This window comes from Parus major, chromosome 4, assembly GCF_001522545.3.
Source record: "Parus major isolate Abel chromosome 4, Parus_major1.1, whole genome shotgun sequence".
NCBI lineage: Eukaryota > Metazoa > Chordata > Aves > Passeriformes > Paridae > Parus > Parus major.
Genome location: NC_031771.1, coordinates 36,412,589 through 36,439,265, shown reverse-complemented (window position 1 = coordinate 36,439,265; position 26,677 = coordinate 36,412,589). Strand labels below are relative to the sequence as shown.

The following is a 26,677-nucleotide window of genomic DNA, read 5'->3' as shown; positions in this document are numbered from 1 at the left end:
AAAAACCTTTATCTAAAAAACATCAAAGTAAGTCTTTACATGGTTTTATTAGGAGTTAAAGAACTCTCTATTTCAAAAGCCTTTGCATCTTTTTGTAAAAAAAAGAAAAAAAAAAATCTTGACAAATTTTCTCCAGCTGTTATTTGACCAGCATACAAAGGCTGTTACCTACAATTATTATTGATACTCTTACAATTGCACACCTTATATTTACTTTAAACTGGAAATCATTATTAGATTATTTCTCAATATGACATAATTATACAAGGAAATGCAATTAAAATCTTATTTCAGATCAAAATTAGATTAAGCTTAAAAAAACCCTTCAAAACAACTGAACATGAATAATTCTACTTTTTATATAGGATCACTATTACTTAGATTTTATCTCTGCCATTCATTTGGTTCTAGCTGATGAGTGTATAAATATCTGTGTGTGTATATACACACCCCTGCCCTCCCCTCCCCCCCCCAGTATTGACATACAGGAAATTAGGGAAATAGTAACTGGGAAACTTGCTTTCTAATGATAACCAAATAATCTCACAGCTTTGACAGATTTTTTTCCCCCCCTCCTTTTTATTCCAGTAATAATTATGTCTATAAGACTGATTCAGCAAATTTGTTGCTTTCTAATTTATTAATTAAAACAATTTACTGCTACCACTGTGATTTTTTCATGGACATCAAAACCACATTCCAAATCAAAACAGCAGATCATCAGTTTACAGATGTGAAAAGCATACATTACACTTATGGCAACCTCACATTTAGATCCTTGCACATCCAGAAGAACACATGGTTTAGGGGAAATGAAGAGCAGTATTTTTATATCAAACTTAAAATAAGGAGAAAAAAGTCTATGAAAAGTTAGCCAGTTATAAGAATAAATCAGTGTATAAATATTAGTAATAATTTTAAATTGCAGAACAACATTTTTATCTCCTTAATTTTATCAACATTCTTCCTGCTGACTAATTTTTGGGTTGAATAAGATACTTGACTCACAAAAAACAAAACCAGAAAGGAAGCAAAGAATTCCTATTGTGCACCCACGTCATCAGGGACCAAGAGCAACTACAGCAGCATTTAAAAATTGCTTTGGAAAATACGTTAGATGATTAAATATCAGTATGGTCCCCAGTAATCTATTTCTCTGAGTTACTTTTGGAATGGCATTTTCTGAGCTAACTTCTACTTTTTGCTATTTGCACAAGTGCTTGCCTCTGGTCCTTTTTGCCATTTGTGGCCTTTGTAACTGCCACAGAATCTAAACAGAACACACTAGGTGCAACAGGCTGAGCTCTCTCCCAAGCTCTTTTAGTGTTGTGTATTTCAAACTTCTGGTTGTGCTTGTTAACCTTGCTCCAGGCCTCCAACTGGCTGGCATTTCCCTACATTTGGGAATGTAATCCCAAAGCAGTGATGGAGACACACCGCTTCTCTCTTAGCACAGCACTGAGTGTAGCAGCCAGATTATTTCCGTAGCACTATATATGTATACAAAGACACTTTATAAATTTGTGGAAGAAACCCTCACATACCACAGAAAACAGTACTTCCCAGTGACCACTGTGACCTTGAGGTGATGTCTACCCAGGAGGAAACAGAAATGTTTCCTGTCTGTACAGGATGGGGATGGGGAAGCCAAAGCTCAATGGCTGTAGAACAGCCCTTGCACTGCAGAGGAAGTGAGAGCTGTTAAGCACCACTTTTCCAAGCTGGACACACACAAGAGCAGGGGCCCAGACTTGCAGCATCCACTGGTGCTGGCAGAGCTGACCAATGTCATTGGAATGCCACTATCTCATTCCTTGAAATGTAATGGCAATGAGGGAAAGCTCCTGATGACTCTTTAGAAGATAAAGGTCATGTTATCCTCAAGATGGGCAAGGAAAATATGAGGAAGCTGAGGCAGTCAGCCTCACCCCAGTCTCCCAGGAAAGATGATGGAACAAATACTGATGGAGTTATCCTTCCTCTATGCTGGGATAAACCTGCAGGAAAAGAAAGCGAATGGTAACAGCTGACATGTGTTTACCAAAGGCAAATCATACCCAAATGACCTGACTGCTTTCTATGAACAGTTAATTGTCTCAGCAGACAAAAGGAAAGCAGCAGATACTGTTTCCCTTGACTTTAGCAAGGTTTTCAACATGGTCTCCCATAGTGTCCTGGTAGCCAAACTGGAGAGAGATGGACTGATGGGTGAGCTGTGAAGAACATTTTGTGGAAAGCTGGTTGCATGAAGAGGCTGAAAGATCAGTGTTTTGTAGTGCAAAGTGCAACTCTTGGTCAACATTAATGGCATTCATGGGAACATCATTGGGACAATGTTGTTTTATGTCTGTACTACATTGAACATCTTGAGAATGAATAAGATGGAATGTGCCCTTAGCAAGTTTGTGGATGACACCAAGCTGGAAAGATTGATCAGCACACTGCAGGGCAGGATTGTCTTTTGAAGGGATCTTAACAGGCTGTAAGAATTGGCCAAAAAAAAAACCTCAGGAATTCTGAGGGCAAAGTATCCACAGTAACAGTACTAGCTGGGAGCCTGCTGGAAAGCAGCTTTGTAGAAAGGACCTGGGCAGTCAGCATGGACAAGCTCAGCAGTGTGCCCTTTCAACAATAAGCCTAACCACATACTGGGCTGTATTCAGAAGAACGGAGCCAGCATACCCTGGGAAGTGATTAGTCCCTTTTATTCAGCATCTGAAGGCCACATCTAGATGACAATATTCTGTTTGGGGCTTGCCAGTATAACACTGATAAATTGGAATGAATTCAGTGAAGACTTCCCATGATGACTGGAGTGCTGAAGCATACAAATTGAGGAGAAGCTCAGTGAGCCTGAAAGGCAAAAGGTACAAATCTAACTTTGGTCTTCCATTACCCAATGCAATCGTCCCAACTGCAACAAGGGAAACTCCAATTCAATATAATGGGGGAAAAATCAAAATGAAGTTGGTTAAGCACAAGAACAGTTGCCTTGAGATAATGTAGAATGTCTCTTCTTGTTTGTTTTAAAGCATAAACTTCTCCTATGGTACTTGCCATCTAACTGATAAGAACGGTTTCTCCTCCTTTCTCTTTGCCACTTCTGAAGTTGTCCTGTTTATGTTCAAGAACCATACCCATCATCAATGATTTCTCATGCATGTACCATAAAAAGCCCAGAAGTTGTAGACACTCTATAAATGCAGGACAAAATTTATTTATCTAAGCAACCTCTAATCCTTTCTTTAAGAGTATAAATATTATCTCTGTGATCAGTTACTCAGGTGGCAAATACTGAAAACAAAAAACAACCAGAGGAAAACATATCAGCAATAGTCTTCTTTCATTGCTTCATAATAAATCAACCCCTCTTTTCCTTTTTCTTAGTATTCATATTTATGTACAACTCTACTTTTTTACTGATTGTGTTTCAATTTTATTTGTATGCCTGGACCTCCCCAAGGTCCTTCTGAAACATCTTCATAAGCTCTTTCTCTGAAATTTGACCTTCTTTCCTTTTTCTGCATGTTTTTTTCCCCTTAAAATTCATATTTTTTTGAGAAATACTGAGATATGACAGTTGGTCTTTAAACACCTCTTTCGCCACTCCTTAACATTAGAAAGCTTAAGAGCCAAGAGCGAATTCTCTGAAATTTTCTGCTTTGATTTGTTTTTCCTTGCAGATCCCAATTCTAATTTTATTGGTGTTAGCTGTTGCTAAACTTAACAATTCTGCACATCAGGAAATCTGTCCAAGCGTTGCCAAAGAACTTCATGCTCTGGCCTGATAGTCTACACCAGACTCCACCATAATTAAGATGGTCCTTTGGAACCTCATGCCTTTCCTTAACAGCAAGTTCAGTGACAGTCAGATCGACAAAACCAGGAGATCACACAAAATTACTGCAAAAAGATCAGCCCAGATTTTGTGTCTTTGGCTACCACTGGTCAAAGGAATTATAAAAGTGATTTTCCCTTGCATTAACAATTAGATTAACTGAAATATATCCACAGGACTGCTATCATAATAAAATCTGAAAAATGGCATAACTATAGAAAACTTGTAATATTTCAGAAAACCAGATAATTACTTTTGTTTATGGATTTCTGTTCCATATCTCCATAACCAAAGAAAAATTTGTATGCCAGTTAAATATTAAATATTATTTCAGAGCTGACTTCTGTCAAAAATAAAACAGATTGATTTCCTGGTTATGACATTTTTTGGCACCAAAGCAAGATTTAGACATATTGGCATGCTTAATGAGAAGCAGACAATTTCTAGATGGAAATCTGTGGGAAAGAGTGAAGAAATTGTAATTGGTGATATAGCAGTAAGATGAGGATTAATTCACCAGCTATGTGGCTGGTTTTGATCAGTAGGCTCAGCATTTGGCTAGCAGGTGCAGCTACTATTCAACAGGCCTCATTTAAATCAAGTTTTGTGCCTTAGCATAAAGAAAGATGTTAAATGAGTGAAAGCATGTGACATTAGTTCCTGAATTATGTACATTATTTAATAATGCAGAGTTCCATTATATGTTACAGATGAACTGGGTTAGAGACAACAGGTTAAAATGTCTTGACAAGTATTTTACCAATGTTTTTCTTGGGTTTCAGAGATCTGAATGCCAGTAAATTCATCATTCTGGAAGGAGAAGAGAGTATTAGGCTCACCAGAATTCTATCTTCAGAAACTGTCTGAAGGAGAGGAAGCAAGTAGGTACCCATGCAGCTAATAAAGTGATATTTTCTCTTTATAGGAGCCCTCAGCAATAAACACTCTACCAGCAATATCTACTTTTCTGTATCCATGAAAAATTGGTCTAAGTTTCAAACCATTTATCTAACCAATTCAGAGTGACTGCCTGAGGCCATGAACTTAACTCCCTCTCTCCCTTTATTCTTTTTATTCTGCTACATCCTAATCTCGTCTGGTTCTCTAACAAACACCAATCAGTGCAAACTTTTCACTAAACAAAAAAATCCCCACATTCTAGTGCCATCAGAAGCACCTTCTGTGTGCCCAGGTAGTTTTTGTGACAGTCAGCTACGTGGCATGCATGTATCTGGAGTGCCCCACCCTTTTTCAGAAGCACATCACTTCTACCTCCAGAGGAACAGAAGGCGACACAGACCTGACCAAAGACTTAGGTCTTATATGGGCAACCTTTCCAGTCAGAGTCATTGCCACAGCCTGACTTTCAGGCCAACACACAGAAAGCACAAACAAAACGAGTTATATAATTTTACAGGGAGAAATAAATAAATAAATATATAATAAGGTGCTGCACTTCTTGAATAACTTGCTCAATTAACTTTCATGTTTTGGTTATTAACCTTCTGATGTCTCATTAAGTCAGGGATTGCAGTTTAATGGGTTTAAAAAATAATTTAAATATAGAAGTAGATTCTAAGATACCTTAAAAATATATTGACCCTTTAAGCAAATGGGCCATTTGAAGCCTAGCTACAACTTCTAACTGATACTCTCCTGGAATATTTATCCAGTTTAAAAGACAAGCTTTAGTAATCTTAGAACAGCTTAACAACATAAAGTTACTGACAAGCGTGTAAGAGACAGCCGGCTTGTATTTCAAAGCAACAGCTCCTAGAACAATTACCAACATAAATTTCTTGATGCAGCATTTATGAAATAACTTGCAATGAGAATGTAGAAGAAAGCCTGAAAAAGCATGTGTATACTCAGTGTGCTCCAGCTGATACATCATACTGTACGTGACACTGGTTGGTTGCCCAGATTAACAGATGCAGGCCCTCCTTCAGGGAGGCTGACATGACAAATCTCTCAGAATTTGATGCCAAGAGTCATACATGGAACTTGAATGAAGTCAAAGGAAAATATTTCTTTTCAGAATTAGTTACTGAGCGATATCCTAAAACAACCTTTGATGTGAGAATCTATTAACCCTATGTTTGGTACATATTCTGTTGATAAAAAAAATTTAAAATATCTGCTGGCAGTCACAGTGTGTTCATAGTGTATTTAAAATTTTGCAACTTGATCATGTGCAATGTTATTTGTTTAAAGAAATTTCTAAACCTTCTGAGATTATGTAAAAATTTAAGTCACTTTTTTAGGATTTCAGAAACATACTATTAAGATCTTGACACCTAAAAGGTTAGTATTTTCAATAAAATATTTCTTCTTGCTTATTGAAATTATGCAGCAGAATTGCAAGTTTTGCCTTCCTGAGGGATATGCAATCCACAACTATTTCAGAAGAGCAAATATATCATAATTACAATAAAGGAAAGGAAATGTTATTTTGAAGTTGAGCTTCTCTTCCTGTCTCATTGGCAGGAAAGAAAATCCCAAGTACATCCAGCAAATTGTTAATCCTGAGATCATAAACCCATAGGATAAGTGAAAGTTCTCATCATCTTGACAAATCCCATTAACTCCAATAAGGCCTGATTATGGCAATGGAGTATTTAAACAGTGAATAGTTTTACTGGGTGAACAGTGGGATTGCTGAAACACTGATGCCTTTAGGTGAGTATGACTTGGTGATGCTGTGTTTTGCTCATCACCACAGTTGCTCCTTTTCTACCTTACAGGTAAACATGATGCATAGAAATCATTTACCTGTAAAACAATTATATCAAAATTCAGTCAGGAATCTTTCCCATGCAGCAGAGGGGGGTGCAGTACAGAGGACTTGTTGTAACTCTCACTTTGGTTGCAAAAGCTTATTAGATTTGACAGATTTTAACAGTATACTGGCACAGCTGTTAACTTTAGGCCATAAATTAACAAAACTTGCACCTGCAGTTTAGTCCTTTGATTACAGCACCTGCGCCTGCCAGAGTGATACCGTTTCCCTGGCTTTAAATTATATTTTCTATTCTACTGTGAGCATTAAACGTACTGAGTTCCAACAACGTGTAAAAAGTAATTTCTCAGCCAAGTCTTCCATGTTCAGTGGAAACAAAAATTCAGAGAAAAAAATACCAAAGAAGATTAAGCTTTTCACCATTTTAACATCTCCACTGAAACGGTGACCCATGACAGAGTCCATGGTTATAGATGTTTCATAACCCTAGGGAACTCTCAAGCCATCAAAATTTCATTAGCTTCACAGCAGTCCCAGTACATTCTTAAGTTGGACTTCTGGCCTCCCTATTAATAAATAAATCAACTGTAATCCTTTTTAGTGGCTAAACTCTTCGTTGAAGTTGTATCAAACACCAGACATTCTTTGCATAATTTTAACCACTGTAGAATAATGCATTTTTTAACATATTCAGTCTTTTCACACATGTAGAAACAAAACACTCTAACTTGCAGCTGATGTAGGATGTTTTGGCACATTGTAATCAGGTAACTTCCTTTCTAAAAAATGGTACATATAAAATTCATTGAAAAGTATACCAAACTTATGGTACCTCTGAAGCAGTCAGCAGTACCTTTTTGGAAACATAAAGAAACAACTTCCTATGGAAATAGTGTGTGCATGGATGTATACATAAAAATATATTTTCAAGATAACCAAGGGTTTTTACAAAAGGATCACAAAGAGAATTTGTTTTACCACAGACCTTTCAAAATCACAGGACTGTTCAACAACTTATTCTGGATTGCTCTACAGATGAAATACCAAGCATTATCACACAGAAACGCCACTGCCTAAAGGTGGTAGGCAAGTACTTCTGTCTTCCTCTTTCAGAACTTGCCTCTGACTCAAAACAAGTTTTCCAAGCATGACACAAGACACCTGTGAACATTGAGAGCTGTCCGCTCAGGTACCATGTAGCATTAAGTCCAAGAGAAAAGGAGGGTCCCATTTGAGACAGTGGTTTTGCACAGGCATCTTCATGTAGAAACAGCCACCAGCAGAAAAATATGCATGAATTAAGCAAATTACAGCTTTGGTGTTGCTTTGTCAAACAGAAGTTAAAATAATAAATAGGAAGGAGTAAACTTTACTGCTTGTAGTTTAAAATAAAAGTGCATTAATTTTTTAAGGATTTCCATACATACATACCTACATAGCTGTTTCCCACCATGTGTTACAGTCACTGCCAGAGGATAGCAATAAAATTGCTCTAATTTTTGTACAGCCAAGCAGACAGGTTTAATAAAGTAATAAAATGACATGTAGACGTGCAGGCAATAGCCATCACTGATTTTCATTGTTACTCATTTTTCATTATTCCTCTTTTGAATTTTTCACATAGAAAGTCATGAAGTTAATAGAAGAATTGTTTTAATTCTAGCAAAGCTGAAAATCTTCTGCAAATAAAAAGTTAAGATTGGTACATTTAGCATTTAACACCACATTAGATTCTGTTCATCACCTCAAGAGGAGGTAAAAAAGCTTTGAAAAGCTTTAAAAATGAATCAGTTAATTGTATTAACTTATTTTTCATTTAAACTCTAAGACTTAATATACAATGGCCATACTCCACATCCTACAAAGCTGCAAAGATTTTTGTTGCAGATTTTAATTGCACAGTAATCCAGTCCCTCAGACACATCAAAGGCCACATGTCCCTCTTCACCACAATTCCAATTGCTCTCATCAGCTAAGAAGTTTAAAGCACAATCAAATTTCTTTTTCAATTGCATGAGCCCTGTTAATAAGCTATTCTTTGAGTTCACTCATCCATTCTAAGATTCTGCAACTTCTCCAAGATGCCTGGAAGAACAGTTTACAATGAAACTTTTCAATGCAATCTAGCCTGGGGAACAACTTTATCACCACTTAGCTGTTCCCCAGAGGATTACAGGTGACATGGCTTGAGATAATACAGAACTAATCTTTTTTTGTGATTAAATTCTTTCAAAATTGCATCTAGAGCATCACACCCAAAGCTTGCATTAGTTAGGACTGATACTGAATAGGGACTTTTAGGGTAAGAGGAGAGGAAAAAACAAAAACAAAGAAGGTAAATAATTCAAGGCCATTTCTTTAATGACTTAAAATTACTGAGAGTCAGCCAAAACAGCAAATAAACATTAATTTATATATGGGCATGTATAAGAACTTACCATTTTCACTGTCGGACTTGTTTTCGTGTTCGGTATCAGTCAGAGTGAGGGCTGAGTTGGAACGGCTCGACAGACAGGAACTGCGCCCTGATTTGACCCCCCTGCCCCAAAGTCTCATGGCATGCTCTGGAGACATCACTCCTTCATTTTCAGTATCAGCATCTGACCCTGCACTGATAGAGTAACCTCTGTGGGGGAGCCCCATTTCCGCACAAAATGCCAGTCCTCGACGAGCTGCTGGTTCACAAACTCCTAACTGCCTTAGGGTAAAATTCTGTCCTGATTAGGGGAAAAAGAGATAACAAAAGATGAGAAAGTTTTAATTATTTTATTTTAAAGAATTTAAAAGTAAAAACTCTTCATGTGTATAATTGTTTCAGATATCACATAAGGTGTTTTGTCAAAACTCCACCTGCATTACAATCGAGTGGATTCTTTTGTCTCCAGCTCTCCTCAGCAGTATTTTGTCAATGCTTAAACACATCAAAACTAATCCTGGGTAGCAAATAAAAAAACCAACCTCCTAACTAAGAAAAGCCAATTCAATACATGAAAGGATTAAAAAAAAATTATGAACTCTTCCTTTTTTAAAAGAAAAATTATTTTTTCAGAGCATAAAAGGGTATTTGTCAGGATTTTTACTTGGTTGGCTTTGGGGAGGGTTTGGTCCTTCTTAGAGGCCAAAGCAAGAGGCTATTTTCCCCATACAAATGTCATCTAATGTGGCAATGGAAAAGCTAAACAGGAACAAAATTCACCTGGTTTTAATTTGATTTCTCTGCCCTACTTTAATACACAAATAAACAGAAACATGGCCACCTGTTACCTGCAAGTACTGCAGTACAATTGTTATATTTCATGTCACTGTATTTTGAGAAGCATTTTACACTTTTACTGCTGAAGCAGAGTCTGTGCATTTCAACATACTTTTAGCCTGTTTTGGGGCAGAGCAGGAGACATAAGTGAATCCCAATGATTGTATTAATAAATTAGGTGCAATAAACTTGTGACACTTCAATAACTTAGAGTGTCTAAATTATGCGACACTCAAAAATGACTGCCTTTTTAATGGCTGTGTCTTCGTCCTACTTTTATGACTGTAGATTTAAGACATTTTATGATATATAGACAGTTGGCAAGCTCCTTTGCATATCTATAATACTTTTCCACCCTAGCCCACAATTATTTCACAGCTCTGAGAACAAATCAGGATACACATTCAATTTCTGAATCTGACAGGCATCCTAATTTCTCCATAATTAGTCATTTAACCTAAAAACACACTAGCAAGACAATTAAAGCTCATAATATGTTAAGAACAGAATTCTATACATGAGAAAGAAAGATAATTGCAGAAGTATGAATACAGAAGTGCAAATAATTCCTGAAAAATTAAGAGTTGATCCACTGGTCAGTGATGTTTTAAAGTGATCTGGTTAATTATTTTATTCCTTCAGTCACCTGAAGCTGTTGCTGCAAGTTTCCTTGCAGTCAGAACCATAAATTAATTCTGACAATGACTTTCATAAATAATGAAAATTAATTATTACAATTAGGTACAAATCAAGCTCCTTATTATGCAGCTGTGAATAGATATTTGAATGAAAATATAGCTGGGGAGGTAAATATAAAGGAGTATCTATGACTATGTCTGAACAGTGTCAAGGGTATAAGAAAGGGGATTATCATGCTCACTGATAGTATCTTGCAATTTTTTAAAGCTGTCATGCCATGTGAATGGGGTTTTATGAGAGCTGAAACTAATCAGTGAATGAAACAGGCCAAACAAACCGCCCAGTGGTAATAAGGTCAGAGCTGAAAGTAGTAAAGTGTCTAAAATGCTTATTATTTTGTATTTTTGTAGATATATCCTACAGTTTAGAATGCTGGTTTATGCATTTGGTACATTAGTATGTGAATCAACATTTTCAAACAGTTGCCTAAAATGAGATACAAATACAGAAGCCTCTGTGCATGTGTATGCGTTCAGGTGTCTCTACACACATTGGAGTAGATAAGGTGTAAACACAGTTGCACATGCAGCATCTTATTTATTCTAAAAAGAGTGTTTTGAGAAGCAAAATGGAAAGGAACTAGGTATTTTGACCAAAGACAAGATTACTTCAGTCAGTAACAAAACCACCGTTGACTTCAATGTGACAAGGTGCTATGGCTACGGTGCACACTGCCTCATGGTGCTGAGATGAGGTCAAGGAAGGATGCAGACAGACACAGCCCCTGCTGCCCCCTGAGCCTCAATCACAGCGGATGCAGCAGGGGAGAGCTGCACCCTGCAGCTCCCCCAGCCACCTGCTCCACACAGCCCCTGCTCCCCCCACTGCAGAAACGCCCTTTGCAGGCAAAGCAATCTGAAAAGACTACTGCACACACACACTCCTTTTTTCATCATAATCACTTAAGAGAAGCTACCTGAGGCATTCCAGAACATCTTCAGGACCTTTGTAGGAGACTTGGTCTCAGGCATAACATACCACCTATCCAGTCATGGATTTTTAACTTGAACTTTACAACATCCTATCTCCGTGTAAAATATCTTTTTCCCTCTCTTGTGAATAGTAAAAAAAAACCCCTCACCGAATGGCATTGCATAACCAAAACAGAAAAGGGGGGCAGGTTTGAATACTGCCCTCTCATCCCATTCAATATATTAGAGCTTTTCACTACACTCAGAAGTTTTACAACATAGCCCAGAAATGTTGTAACAGCTTTAGAATCAGGCTATATAATCTTCTGACCTAAAGCCTTCCTAAGAGCCTCACTAAGAGGATTGTAGTACATGTAAGTTGCCTACACAAATGAAAAACCAAAACAAAACAGACCCCAAACAACCCACAAAACCTAAACTGAGAAGCTGACATGGAAAAATAAAATGTTTATATGTGTAGGAATTCAAAAATTCAAATCCCAAAGGAAATCATGCACATGTGATAGAAAAATTTTACATCGTCTTAAGGTTTCTGAACAATGAAATCAGGAAATCTTCCAGGATCCAGGGGAAGCTGAATACAGCTGGGATGCAGACCTAGTGGGTAGCAGACTAGTTGGGAGCTTTTACCTGACAATGAACAACACTATGAAATCAAATTAAAAGCTCAAAAAGGTTGTATGAGCTCAGTGAGAAAAAAGAGCATGAAGTGAGGATGTTTGTGTTCATAGACTTTCTATTTAATCTTTCCAGACTGACTTCTACGTGAGGTATTTACTCAAAGGTTCCTTACACTTCAACATTTGCAATTTCTCCAGCTGACAGTAAGTGCCTCAAGAGTTCATAAAGACTTGAAAACAGCTTGGCCATTGTATGAACCAATTCCCTGAGAAAAAAATGGAGGTACACAATAAACAGGTACCATAATGCTTTGTGGATTTTTTCCTTTCCTTTAAAAAATGTATGAAGTATCAATTAGAAACAAAATTAGGCACAACATTTCAAGGAGACTTGTTCTGGAGACACTTTTGAGGGTTTTGGACTATTTGGGATGATATGCCATGAAGTTAAATTTTAAAAACTGACAATAATACTGTTTACTACCACTCAACTATTAGATGCTGCATTTCTCCTGGCTAGGAATATCAATTTACGGATATTGTAAGGATTGCTGACATCCTCCATTTGTGCAGACAAGCGCAAAACTAATGAATTAAAACTCTCAAATAACTTCCTAAAGCTTGTGCAGCAATCACTGTTAAAAACATAGCATTTGCCAACAGGAACCATACATGCCTTCCTGTTATGCTGCAATTTTCTGTGTAAGCAATGATCCATGTAGGATTGGTGTACCTCTTCAATTACATCAGTTATGGATATCAGGATATCAATATACTTTCAATACATACATGTCTATATAGAGAATTATTATAAATTGTAATTAATATATATATGTATGCAGCATATATATAATATTAAGTATATAATTAATGTGAATATACATATTTTTCTGCCAGAATCACACAGGTTACATCATCCATAAATGTAGGGTTTTTTTTAGTTTAATCAAATACTGCTATAAGAAAGTTTGACATATGCAGAAATGATGTAGTTCTTTATGAAACTGTAAGTTGAAGGCTGGAATTAAATGGAAACTTGCTGCACTCGTGCTATATTTGTTTCCCAGGCCTGTTTTGGGGAAGTCCTTCAAAGACCTCCATAAAAAATTAAGCTTTAAGTTAGAAATGTTATCTGTGGAAATGGGTTTTTGAAGAGGACTACTAAACAAAAGAAAAGGTCCTGTGGTTCTTCAGTTGTCAGTGTCTGCTTTAAGTTGGATCTATACTAAATATAAACACAGAGATATTATCTTAAAAACCATGAGAAGGTGAAAGAATCAAACAGAAGGAATGAACAAAAGTTGCCAAAAGAAAATCTGTCAGCATCTCCAGCCATCAGCACTGTCCTTACTAATTCATTAACCACTGATAAATTGACAAGTCAGGTTTTAGCAACAATAGACCATAGAAAAAAAATCTGAAAAGCCTCCAAAGCACCTGCCTAGTTAGCATAAAAATACACCCAACTCCCATAGCTTTTAAACAGAAGAATTATACTGTGAGTGTCTTTGCTGACTTTGGTTTTGTCCTAATAGGACGGACATAGTACCAAAAAGGCAGAAGTCACAAACACATAAAGTTAATATTTTAAATTCCATTCAGTTTGGCTTTTGATAATGTTTCATGGCATATCTGCCTCTCTGCATCATTCATTACTTGTTACCCTTTCTAATCTATTCTTCCTTTGTATTTTACCTTCTTCTACCTGCCTAGAATACATTTGAAGCATTCAAAAATCAAACACACTTTCCCTATAATCACTATGTGATAATACATGACAAAATTACTTACTCAAAACATGGTAAAACTGTGAAACATTTAAAAGCTGTACAGATGCAAAACAATGATCATGGTCCTTAGGAGAACCAAACTTCTCCTTTACATTTCCTTGACTTGCTACTTAATCCTATTTTATTTTTTCAATTAAAAGTAGTTTTGTTTCTTTAGAAAGCAATTGAGGAAAAAGATCTTTCTCTGGTTTTTATTTTCTGTCTGCAGATTACTACATGCAAATATATCCTGAATAAAAAAACATTTATTATATAAGCTTATTGTATAAGCAGCACTGGTATCAAAGTGTTCCTGCAAGGACTGTACTGTTTTCTGCTACTCTGATATGGAAAAAATACTTCCTTTTTATTTCTTATTTAGACTGTATATAGGGGATACATTTCTCCTATTGAAGCTCTTTATGCAGAGCTCACACTTACAATAAGGTCACTTGTAAGGAAATGTCTTGAGAGGAAGAACTTGGAAATACATGTACAGTAGGATAAAAAATTTTCTGAAAATGAAAGGATAAGGATTTTTTTAAAAATAGCAAAACTGATACCTGAGATGCTCTAGAAAACTCAGACAAGGAGTGTACAAACACTATCTCCAGAAGTCAGGATGTCAGGTGGGTAGAATGCAATTGCACAAAAGAGAGAATGACTAACAGGTGTGATACATCCATTCTGTCACACAAACTTCACAATATATTTGGGAAAAGGGAGTTTTCAAAGCTGTACGTGCAGAATTCTGTTTGCTAGGATGCAAGAATGCAGCAAAGACTGACAAGTAATGAGCTTTCCCTATGTTAACATTTTCTTTCTGATTTGGTGTAGTATTTTGTTGTTATTACTTCAGCCTGAATTTGGCTTTTGTGAAAATTATCTGTGAAATTTAAACCATCCTAATCCACTGTATCACATTTTCCTCCTATTCTTAATTCCTGTGTTTTTCTTTTCACTCATCACAACCATCTTCCTTGTCACCTTTTAATCTCTTTTTCTTGACCTTTCTGCTCTATTCACTTTTCCATCTTAACCTCCTTTTCTTGTCATTATCTGATTTAGAGTGGAGCTGTAAGATTCATATGAAAGACAGCTGCTTCTCTAATATATCCAGTAAACTACATAATAACAAAGAGCGTTGAAATACATTAAATCACACCAAGTGTGAATATAATTTTCAAATGCTCATTATTCTCAAAAAACATTAATCACAGTTCTCACATCCCTTGGGGACTTTTAAAAGCATTTGGGGACATAAGTCATGGTCTTGGTGACTTCTGAAAAGGTTAGTGCCAGACACCATGAATTCCCTGATAGCTCTACTTATTGTGATACTCTTGATAGAAGAGCTTTATGCAAGATTCAAAACCCAAGTCAATTACTGGGGAAAAAAGTAAAAATTCACACATATATATTTGCATATATGTGGGAAACAAAGTATTTCAAATTTGATATGTGTTTTTATTACTACAGAATCACAAGGAAACATTAACTGAAAAGATAGCCTGGGAAAGTTTTTATTTTCAGATGTAGGGAAGATTTTATGTGTATGAAACACAGTCATCTTCTTGTCATTGGTCTACCAAATTATGGTTCAAACATTCAGACTCTCCTGTGCAGTATGGGAAAGTCATAGTTTTATTCCTTGTTAGGCCTGAGATGGCTGATCTACAGTCCTAATCTTCAGACTAGAATATAAGAAGCACTTCTTAAACCAGTATAAGGATAAAGGGCTGTTGCTCATCAAGCCCATCTGAAGTTACCACAGAATAAGATTAAAGCCAGCTGAAGATAATTTCACAACTGCACAATTCAAAGCTGCAAAGCAAACATGTTCCACTGAATATATTAATAATTAAAACATTATGGTTCCAAATTCGGTGATTTTATATTAAAACCTGATTTTATTACTATGATTATAGAATATACAAACTAAATTAAGAGGAACCAGCACAGCTGTCCTAATCATGAGCTGCAAGAGGGGGGAAAAAAAGGATTTGTGGATTTAGAAAAGAAATACAACTCCATGAGCAGCAAATAACATCTTGATCGTGATCAGAATGACAGTATAGGCATTTCAGGCCTCTGTCTTAATCTTTGGATCCTGGGACCAAAACATCAACATTCGAGCATCCATTTATTACAAAATAAGAATTACAAAAAGACTAAATTTGATAGATGTGAAGAAAATATGACCCAAGGGTAAGCAATGTAGAGATGATGGATATCCAGTCAGCAAGGTGCCTACAAAGATCTGACAGGTATGAACTGCCACATTAAGGCCAGTACGGTGCTAATGACATCCAGCTTTTGATGGGGAAGGAAGGAGAGGAGGAAGGAGGCAGCATGAAGACATGCATGCAAACTGGAGTTCAGGTTTACTGCTATTTCTCCATACAGGGAGGTGAGAAAACACTACTATTATTTATGCCATTCCATGAGGGAAAAGCATATCTGCCACCACAAGTGACCAGATGGGCTGGACCCATAGGGATATGTCTCTCACTCAGTTAGTTCCACAGGCTATGAACGGGTACAAATTAAAAACCCAACATGCCTCTTTGAAACTGCCCATACATTTCAGTTTGTGGAATTTAATATAGAAGTATTCCACTTGTATGGGAATTGACTCTTCAATGTATGGACAGAATGAAGTGCTCAGACCATCGCTGTAGCTAAACAGAAGCAAAAACACAGAACACTGACCCAAAAATTTCTACAGAAATTAAAAACCACTTATTCCCTCTATCACTTACACCTCCTGTCACAATTCCCCAAAAGGCTTTCCACTTTGTGAACCCCCATAATAAATGTAGTGAGCGATGTTTTAATTTAGATGTTCTAGCAAAATGCCCATTATGCTGAAGACATGAAAAGATTTATCACTCAGAAATACTTACAGCAGTATGAAAAAAGAAAAAAGAAAAAGAAGGCAGAAAAACAAAGCTTGAAGGAAATGTGTTCCCTAGGCTCTGCCATTTCCTCCTTTTGCTTTAATAAGCTCAGCAACACCAAGTACTAGCTCTCTAGCCTGTAAGTTGACACCTTACAAACTAATTTCAGAAAGCATCAAGGAACTTTCTGAGAAATTATCCCCATTTTACATCTCTGCTTCACTTTATGCATTTATTTGCCAGTGATGGAATGAGCAATCACTCACAACTTGGCCTCCAGCCCTGACTCTCAGCCCTAAGCACTAAATCAACAGACAGGACTCTTCAGCCTCTTTCATTCCTCCCCTCATCCCATCTCTAACCTCACACTTTTCTAGCTTTATCCTCTCTGTAGATGTTAACATACTGAAGACATCTTTCATAGCCATGCACGGGATCCATTCATCTCCCCAGTCCACTGTTTAGTTTTTATTACGAACAGAAGCAGCACATACATCTCAGTATATGAGCTATGGAAAGATATAAGGGCTGTTACAGACCCTCTACAGTATCTTCCTTTCCATGAGGCTGAAAATCCTCATGAAGGCCTCTTGCTCACCTTATAAATCTTTAATCATTATGATCAAAAACTTAATTCTCCTATTTTGCAACTGGACTAGTTGAAGACAAGGTTTCTTGTCTTCAAGACTCTATGGACTTGTAGTGGCTGTGTAGAACTGCCTGAACAAGCAGTCTGCTGCCAATAACCAAAGCTGATTTCTCCCTGGAGAATCACAATTACCCTTTGCCTCTAGATCTGTAGCTCATCTACAGGCCATGACCCACAAGGGGCCAATTTCACCTAGATGAATACCTTAGAGCATGTGTGCATATCACTGAGCATGAACTAAATATACTCCTAATCAAATAAAAGTGAAATGTTTTTCTTCGTACTACTTTGCAGCTAATAGAATAACTTTAAAAGTCAACAGATCCTTATCACCTGGAACCTGAAAACCAATTAACTTCTTATTGTTGCTTTAAGAAGTTACCAGTATAGCTATGAGAGATTATAATGCTACTTAGCACTTACAGTGCTTTTCATCTTCAAAGCATTTTACAAACATAAACTAATTAATCTTTCCAAAATGCCTGTGAGGTAGATAGGTGTTATTATTCCTGTATCACACAAGGTAAAAAAGAAAAAACACCTCTGGCAGAAGGTTATGTGCTTAGCTCAAGGCCACAAAATTATCCAGAACATACTGGCACCGTATGCTGCTTACAGAAGTTACCCACAGAAATCAGGCAGACACTGTAGGTGGCCATGTTTTAGCATAACAAAAAAGGATCTGTCATGATGACAATCAGGACACATCTTGCACTGCAGCCAGGAAACATAAAACACTAATACTAATATCTGCCCTAGATTTTGAGAGACGGCGCTTGCAATGTCACTGAATGGTAATTAATTTGCTCATTGGGAGATCAAAAAGTCACTAATATATTATTTCATACCTTCATATAACTAGCTTGCAAAGCAAGCTAATTCGGTTCTAGTGAGAAGCACTCGCCTACTCAGTAGGGAAAATCGGCTCATCAATAAAGCCCAGGTAGAGGAAAATAAAGTTCCTAGGTGTCTGTTCTTTCACTGCTTCAGACAGGTAAAAGTACTCAAGCTTTAGGTTTAAGAACATGACCATTTAAATCCTTTCATCCTGCAGTCGACATTTACGGTGACTAAAAAGATTAAACATTTTGCTATCCAAATAATTCATTTTGGGCAGCTAGTATTTAAAGCAATAGACTTTGGAGTCATATTACATTAGCATAGTAGTTGCAATTAAGGTACTGGTTTCTAAGGTCTTAAAAATGTATCCTTGACAGTGTTTAATATCTTATGTTATAAAATAAAATCGTCAAAGCATATAAATCACTGTTTCAGGTCCCTCTTTTGCTGAATGGTGATATTTTTCTAGCACCTAAATCTAATTTTCATGGGAATAGCAGCTGAACAATAGCTGTGATAGATCCACACACTGTAACATACTGCACATGGCATTACTTTTTAGCACCCAGGTATGAGTTGTCCAGCATACTGTGAAGGAAAGGAATTAGTTTTCTTTACTTATTTGGTACATTCACCCTTCTCTGCTAGCAGCTTCAAGGAGGTATTAGGGCATTTAATCTAATTTAGGCACTTAAGTATTCCAGAAGAGTAAAGACACAAAAGTGTGCATAGGAATGGTTTCTCCTGCAATGAAATTAAATTGATCTTGAGACTTGGCTGGCAGTGAACTGTTCTGATTGATAAACACAATCAAGTGTGCCATCTAAAAAGATATTTAAATCAGTTTAAATCATATTTGACTCAAAACTTCCACAAAGTAAAAATTTAACAAAATCTGCACTACTTCCTCAGGTCTTCTAATAGAAAAAGGTGTCTCACAGCTCAGTTTTCCAATTTACACAGTTTGCAAACAGTGCTTGATGATTTTGCAAGAAAAGATGAACATGCACAAATCTGCACTGAATTCTGCCACCCGTGCTTGTGGGTCAGCTTCTGTCCCTGAGCAAAATCTCACTGACATGATACATGGATCTCTCTGTAGGGCCACTACAGCACTGTTCTGCTATTACAAGTCTTTGGAGTGGAACAGTGACTACTTGAGAGATATTTAATAGTCCACTCTTCCCTTTAACATGTATCCAATGGTAAATAAAACAGTTTTTGAATGCCTGTGTTTTTCTTACTAAATTAATACAAAGTTTTTCAGTTATGGTCGTGAGTCCAGGTTTGATGATCTCTTTTCAATTATATTAATATTGTTAAAATACTACTTCAATTTTTTTTCCAATGCAATTTTAAAAATACTGCCGATTTTCTGTATTTATACTGTCCTCCCAACCCACACTGTAGTCATGCCATGCTTTCAGATATTTTTTGCATAGCAGTCTCCTACGTACTTAATATCACTTCATACAGGAAGTGAAATAAAATTTCTAAACACAGGAACTTCTCTCTGTACAACAGAGAAATTCAACTTTATACTGTCAGCTTTAATCTTGAATTGAGCAAGAGACTTGGGTGTAATGCAATACACAATCATAGAATCAGTCACAGAATGGTTTGGCTTGGAAGGGACCTTAAAAATGATCTAGTTTCAACCCCTCACCAGTGGCCCCTGTCTAACTACAAGCATTTAGGTTGCTGAATTCAATTAGAGAAGTACATTTAAATCAAACAGAAAAGAACATTGAAATCAGGATACTCTGTATAGTTGGATACTCAAAGTATATGAAAACAGGTGTCATCTTCTTCCATAACACAGGAGACTATGATATCACAACTTGAAAGAAAACAATCTTTCATGGAGCTTCAGCCATTGCCAAGCATGAGATTAGGTATCTTCTCAAAGATTAATACAAACTTGAGTGTCTTTCTTGAAATTACTTTTAAGAAAAAGAAGGCTCATGGCCTCTACTTACATGGTTGTCCTGTGAGGTTTATACAAAGAGAAAATATATAACTAATTAAAAGTTCTAAAAATAGTAGGCTAATTATTCATCATCTGAAATTTTTAAAACAAAACCATCTTTGCAACAGGTGAAGGGGCTTGAGAAAAAGAGGAGACTGGTCTTATCGCTCATGGATGTTAACTGGAAGCAGCTAATATTTATTACTAGATGGAGTTCCAATTTCCTAAAACATCTTACTTGCTCTTCTAGTCCTGTCAGTTTGGTTTCAAAAGTAACAAGATAGTCCCCAGTTATACAACAATTTCACGTTCAAATACTTTACAGTATGTTTTGAGAATTATAATGATAACATATATATTTTGGGGATCATATTTCTATTTATGTAATTAATCTGAAGTAACAGAAATTCAGCTCATGAGGAAAAGTATCATTAGACTGGAACAGACAGTTGGAGAATCTCCTCTCCACAAGAAAATATCTCATGGAATAAAGCTACCACAGAATAAAGCACACCTATCTCTAACAGCAATATTCTAAATTCCTACCACTGGATTTTGGGAAAGAGAAAGCATGAAAACGGGTACTGAAACAACTCAGGAAGAAGACACATGACAGTTCTCATTCACTAGCAGAAAGCTTTCCAGGGATTTACCCTAAAATATCAGGCATAAAAAACATACAGACATTTTAAATGTGAGTCAGCAGTGCCCTGGCCAACCATGTCCTTCATCAGGCCCAGCATTGCCAGCTGGGCAAGGGAGGGGATTGTCCCACCCTGCTCTGCGCTGGGGTGACCTCACCTCGAGTGCTGGGGACAGTTCTGGGCATCACAATGTAAAAAAGACATTAAACTGTTGGAGAGCATCCAGAGGAGGCCAGTGACGATGTTGGAGGGCTTGAGGGGAAGGCTGAGGTCACTGTGCCCGTTCAGCCTGGAGGAGACTGAGGGGAGGCCTCCTTGTGGTCTTCAGCATCCTCATGAGGGAAAGTGCAGGGTCAGGCACTGATCTCTTCTCTGTGGTGACCAGTGACAGGACCCACGGGAATGGCCTGAAGCTGTGTTAGAGGAGGTTGAGGTTGGATGTTAGGGAAAGGTTCTTCACCCTGAGGGTGGTTGGGCTCTGGAACAGACTTCCAGGGAAGTGGTCACACCACCAGCCTGACAGAGCTCAAGAAGCATTTGGACAAGACTCTCAAGCACACAGTGTGACTCTTGGGGTGTCCTCCACAAGTCCAGGAGTTGAACTCAGTGATTCTGATGGGTCTCTTCCAACTCAGAAGAGTCTATGATTTTAATTCCTTCACATTTAAGATACTTGAGAATCTTGCATAACTGCTCCAGTAACTTTCCAGCTGACACTGGAAATTTCATATTGTTCTACGCATGGCAAAAAGTGCAACACTGGTCATGATTAATTTTTTTAATTAATTCCCAATTAAATGTATTTATTAAAGGTTGCCTTTTTTATTTACAGAATAATTTCTTGTTGAATTAGAAGGCTGTCAATTACACTGCCAACAAAGCCACATATCTCATACTATTTCTAGGCAGAGGGGAAAAAAATAACCCACGGGAAGCATCTTTTATATATTATTTAAAAATCTTTGAAATGACCTTGAGGACCTTTTCCACAAAATCCTTCCAATGCCAGAAGCTGTAAATTCTCAGTCAAAGATGAATCAAAGGAATATATTACTTAAAACAAGCCCGTTATTATCTCACCCTATCAAACCTGCAGGTAGTCCCCAAAGGGGCAAAACAAGTCTGCAGTACAGGAAGTCAATAAGCCATACAAAAAGTATGGAAAGAATAATGAGGAAAATTAAATGGGCACAGAAGACAGTGCTGAGACCACTGAAAGGTGAATAGGATATTATCCATCCTAGACTGCCATTTTAGGTCTGTAGACAGGCAATTTATTGCATATTGGGCAATAGGTATTAGCTAAATACTGTGTGTTTTTCTGAAGAAAGTGAAAAGGAATAAAGTCCCAGTGCGCCATCATATGTGACATGCCAGACCACATAACTTCTTCCAGTTTGTTATTGCTATTTAAAAAAGAATAATATTCTAGTCATGCAACAGTTTATGAATTCATTAAATAAATGGTGCCTGTTCTGACATAATTTTATCCCTAGTACTAAGACAGTGCCTACAGTACAGGTGTTAGAAAACTTCTTGATTTTACCTCATTAAAGTAATGATTTCAAGGTGGCTAATGACTTAAAAACTAGAAAACAGTGATAACCTGAAGTTTCAACACATCACAGAAACCAAAAACAAACAGCAGAAAGTAGAGTAGCAGCAAGCCTCAGTTACATGTGCATAAGAGAAATATTTTTATTTCCCTTGCAAACATTAGTCGGCAAAGAAGTCAACACCATCTGCCCAGCTCTAATTTTAATGTAAAGTTATTCTAAATGGAACCGAGAAAAAACATCAATGGAGAAAATGATTTAGATATTCTAAAATTAAAACTAAGGACTGTCTCACCAGAAATTCGATTTCTAAATCTACTTCTGTTTCCGCATAAAATAGGAGATAGCTTCAAACAGAAAACTGAGTCATAGGTTCACACAGCTCTTGGCCTAGAGCTTTATCCTTTTAGATAGCTGGGCTTCTGTACTCTACACATTTCATAACTTTTTTTTTTTCTCTTTACATTATGTAGCCTAGTTGTGGAAATGTAGAAGTATCAATTCCAGACCCTACAATTTTGAATCCAAAAGTGATGCATAAGTGCTGAACCGTAATTGTTGCTTGAGGGATTCACTCAGAATCCCTGAAATCTAAAAGGATCTCTTGAGATCATGTAGTCCAAGCCCTCTGCTCAAGCACAGTCAGCTGCACTAAGGTGCAAGGGAACTACATTTAGTGAAGTTTTGAGCATCTTGATGGATATTGAGACTTCTCATGTCACTCCAGTCCTGAACTCAAAAACTCAACAGTGAGCTTTAGCAACCTATTACCATCTGGTTATATATTAGAGATAACCACTAAAAAAATCATCCAACACACCCAAATGCACAAATTGTGAACTAATTTACCTTAATCACTGAGCAGCACTCTGCTACTGCCTTTTTAAGCTAAAATTTAAAAGTACTGAGCTAACAAATTATTTGTATGCTCATCCATACATACTGTGTTTCCACAAATCTATTTGTATGGCTTTCCCTTCATGGAACACTTGCATTTATTTACTTTTTATTAATTTTTAGATTATTTACAGTTTTAGCTATACTGGAATGGCAAACTTTTGGGCAACCTATTAATGAGCCAAATAACTGAGGGGGTCTATTTTTAAATTGTAAGGCCTGAATGCTTCACACTTGATTCTGCAATATTGTCACTGACCCACTGCCCAACACAGGCCATTTACTTCCTGTCCATCATATGTTATTTATTCCAAAGATGGTACACAATGCTTCCCCATCTCTGTAAAACATTTATGGAGATACGAGGGAAGTGTACTATGTGTGTAGAGTATTACCAAAACTGATGAAACTGGCAAAGTAACTCTTCTGCAGCAAGAATGCCTTGGAACTAATGAGTCATACACCCTGAAGTCAAACATCTTGCCTACCTTGTCTGGTATACTCATCTGCTTCTCTGTGGACCAAATCTTTTACCCGGTTTCCATACAGCAACCTAGAGGAATCATGATCAAAAGCTTTCAAGGTTTCACTGGAGCTGTAAGACTTCTGAGTAGGCACTCTGCACTCCTCATTTTCTGCAGAAGAATTTGTATAGCGACGTTCCTTGTCCCGTCGGCTCTTTGTTAGGGAGCAATAAGGCCTACGTTCCTTCACATCCATACTTCATTCCTTCTCTGCGCACATCAGTCCGGCTTATTTGGAAGTCTTCTCTACATTCAGCTTACATTCACCTATAATAAAATTAGAAAGACAACCACTGATATGTTACAATGATCTCTAATTGCTGTAATTGATCCCTAACTGCCTGGAACAGAAAGAAAGATCTGCTCAGCAATGGGTGAGAAGCACTTCTGTATGACTTGCCAAAGTTCCATGCATGAGCTACCCAGATCTAAAACATTAGCAGAAAAATTATTGTGAAAAACATCAACACAATATGACTCATTTTTATACAACAGGTTAAAAGATCAAAAGCAGAGAGTGATTGCAGCTGAAAATGGTAGTTTTTCATCTTCAGGAATATGTTAGTTCCCTAAGGTCTATCTGTAGGTAAGCCGTTTTTTTCTTTTTCTGAGAAACCAACATGCTTCAATAGTAAATACATCTTTCTTCTGCTTCTTGGAAATTTGTGGTTTTAATTTTTGGGGTTTTACACCTTTTTGTATACTTTCAGGCTTCTATAATTTTTATTGTAATTTCTATTCTAAGAAAACCATTCTCATCAGAGAACATGTACACATAATTTCACTGCAAGCTACATAAAGAACAGAGGTGATGTGCAGAAAGGTTTATCCAAGCCAGTATATTTTATGTAAGCTATGCTAGAAGGCAAGAAAACATTTGATTTGTAAATGACAGTCAGCAAGAGTTTTTTTCCACCTCAAGTTTTTATGGAATATTACAGTAAGAATAATATTTCTATTACTATTTATTTTGCTATAATATTTTATTCACGTATTTTTCAAAACAAGACTCCTCAGTTTCCAAAACAAGATGTCTCAGTTTCATTTCTACTCTCAACCAAAATCTCTAAATTTCTGACAGAAAGAAAGCTTGGAAATTTTGCTTTTGTTTTTTAAAGAAAAGTGCTAAAATAAAGTTAAGAATATAATTTTTATCTTTAAACATCTGAGAAAGCATAAGCACATCACACAGCAACACATATCACAAAGCAACAGCAAACTCCATTTGCACTCTTTTCAGCAAAAATAAGGTTGCTTTATAACTCTTCACTTATTTAAACACTTAATGTCAAACTAATTAGTCACTCTAAAATGTTTCTAGAGAGTATTTACTTTACTACAGAGCCATAATTCAAATTTGTGAACAAGAGCCAGTCCTTTATCATTTTGTTTCACAATTTTCCAAAAAGTTTTTAGCATTTCTTGGCCTCTGTGAAGCTCAGTTTAGACTCAAGGATAAAGCTCCACAGCCTTCCATTTAAGAAAACAATCTTCTTCTTTTATACTTCCAAATTTTAAGTGGTTAACTGAATTTTTTTACATGATTTAAAAAAAAAAAAAGTTTTTAAAACACAACAGTTTATTAAATTTTTGACTGTTTACATGCCCAGGTAGCACATCTTTCTAGCTTATATGAAAGTCAGATTTTATAACATTTGACTTACTAATAAATGCAAGTCCTTTCCAGGAAAAATCAGTTTACTAGACATATTATAAACTCTGGGTTTTATTAATACTAAAGTGAATTGTGATTTTTAAACATAATTATTAAAAAGTACACATGGGAATTCTTTAGTGGTGTATAAAGCCTATCTCCCCTTTCATCTAAGCATGTCAAGACTTTAAAGGGCCACTAATTCCTAGTGCTCTCGACTGCACCATGGGAAAACTGACACACACTATCCACCATCAAAGAAGAAATAATTCTTATTTCTATCCAAGTTTCCAAAATCCTCTGTAACGCCAAAAAAAACCCCAAAACCAAAAAAAAAGCCAAAACAACAACAAAAACAAAAAAGCACAACAAAAGCCAAACCAACAACCCAAACTCTTACTTGCACAATACCAAGCTAAAATCCTCAAAGATTTAATCTATGCTGTAGCATGAAAAAGGACTGATCTGCTTCCCACGGAAGTCAATGAATTCAATAAAACTTCAAAAAGCATTTCTCTGGATTATCTATTGCCTCTCCAGGCAAAGAATGAAAAGGTTAAAAAAATGCAAGCTGTTTAACAGCACCGCTTTATGGAGACACTTCAGCAGTGATTATCCTGCCAGAATAATGAGGACTACTGGATTATTTGTGGGCAGTTTTGAAAAAAAAACCAAAGTAACAACAAAACAAACCTTTTAGGTTTTAAGAATGTGGTCTTTTTGAATCTAGCATTATACAAAACACCTGTTTATTTTCAGCAGCCTTTAACTTAAAAAAAATTAATAGTATCTCTCAGCCAATCTTAGGAAACAACGTCATCAGGCTTGTGTCTTTGAATTTATTTAATCAGTGAATTAATACACATATTTAAAAGAAGACAGAATAAAAGCTGTCTTAAAGATCTGTCCATAAATAAATGTTCTTTACTGAGATCTAACAACAAGCAGAAAGGGAGAACACAAATACATTTGCAGAACACAGAAATGAATATCAGAACTAATGTTTAAGTAGGGTAAGTCAGCAGTGACAAAAGGAGACTTGCAGATGGCTTTACTAGATCTTTACTTGTCCTATTATGCATCACCCCTTCTTTTTCCCTAGAAAACAATTCTCACACCCAAATGAGAGAAGTATTTTCAATTATTGAGAAAATTATTTTAATGAAAAACCAAACTGTCATTTACTACATCTA

General features: G+C 36.6%; 1 protein-coding gene across 10 annotated transcripts in view; it reads right to left on the bottom strand.

The window, feature by feature from the left end:
* TENM3 (teneurin transmembrane protein 3) overlaps positions 1 to 26,677 on the bottom strand; it is a 350,102-nt gene that overhangs the window by 290,434 nt on the left and 32,991 nt on the right. For 8 of the 10 annotated variants that reach the window (XM_033513516.1, XM_033513518.1, XM_033513517.1 and 5 more), the window contains exons 2-3: positions 23,795 to 24,097; positions 9,017 to 9,295 (exon numbers count right to left, since the gene is read on the bottom strand). In XM_033513516.1, the coding sequence (XP_033369407.1) occupies positions 9,017 to 9,295; positions 23,795 to 24,026 (511 nt within the window). In that variant the 5' untranslated portion in view covers positions 24,027 to 24,097. The remainder of the gene's footprint in view (positions 1 to 9,016; positions 9,296 to 23,794; positions 24,098 to 26,677) is intronic. The other 2 variants (XM_033513524.1, XM_033513525.1) reach the window with 1 other exon arrangement.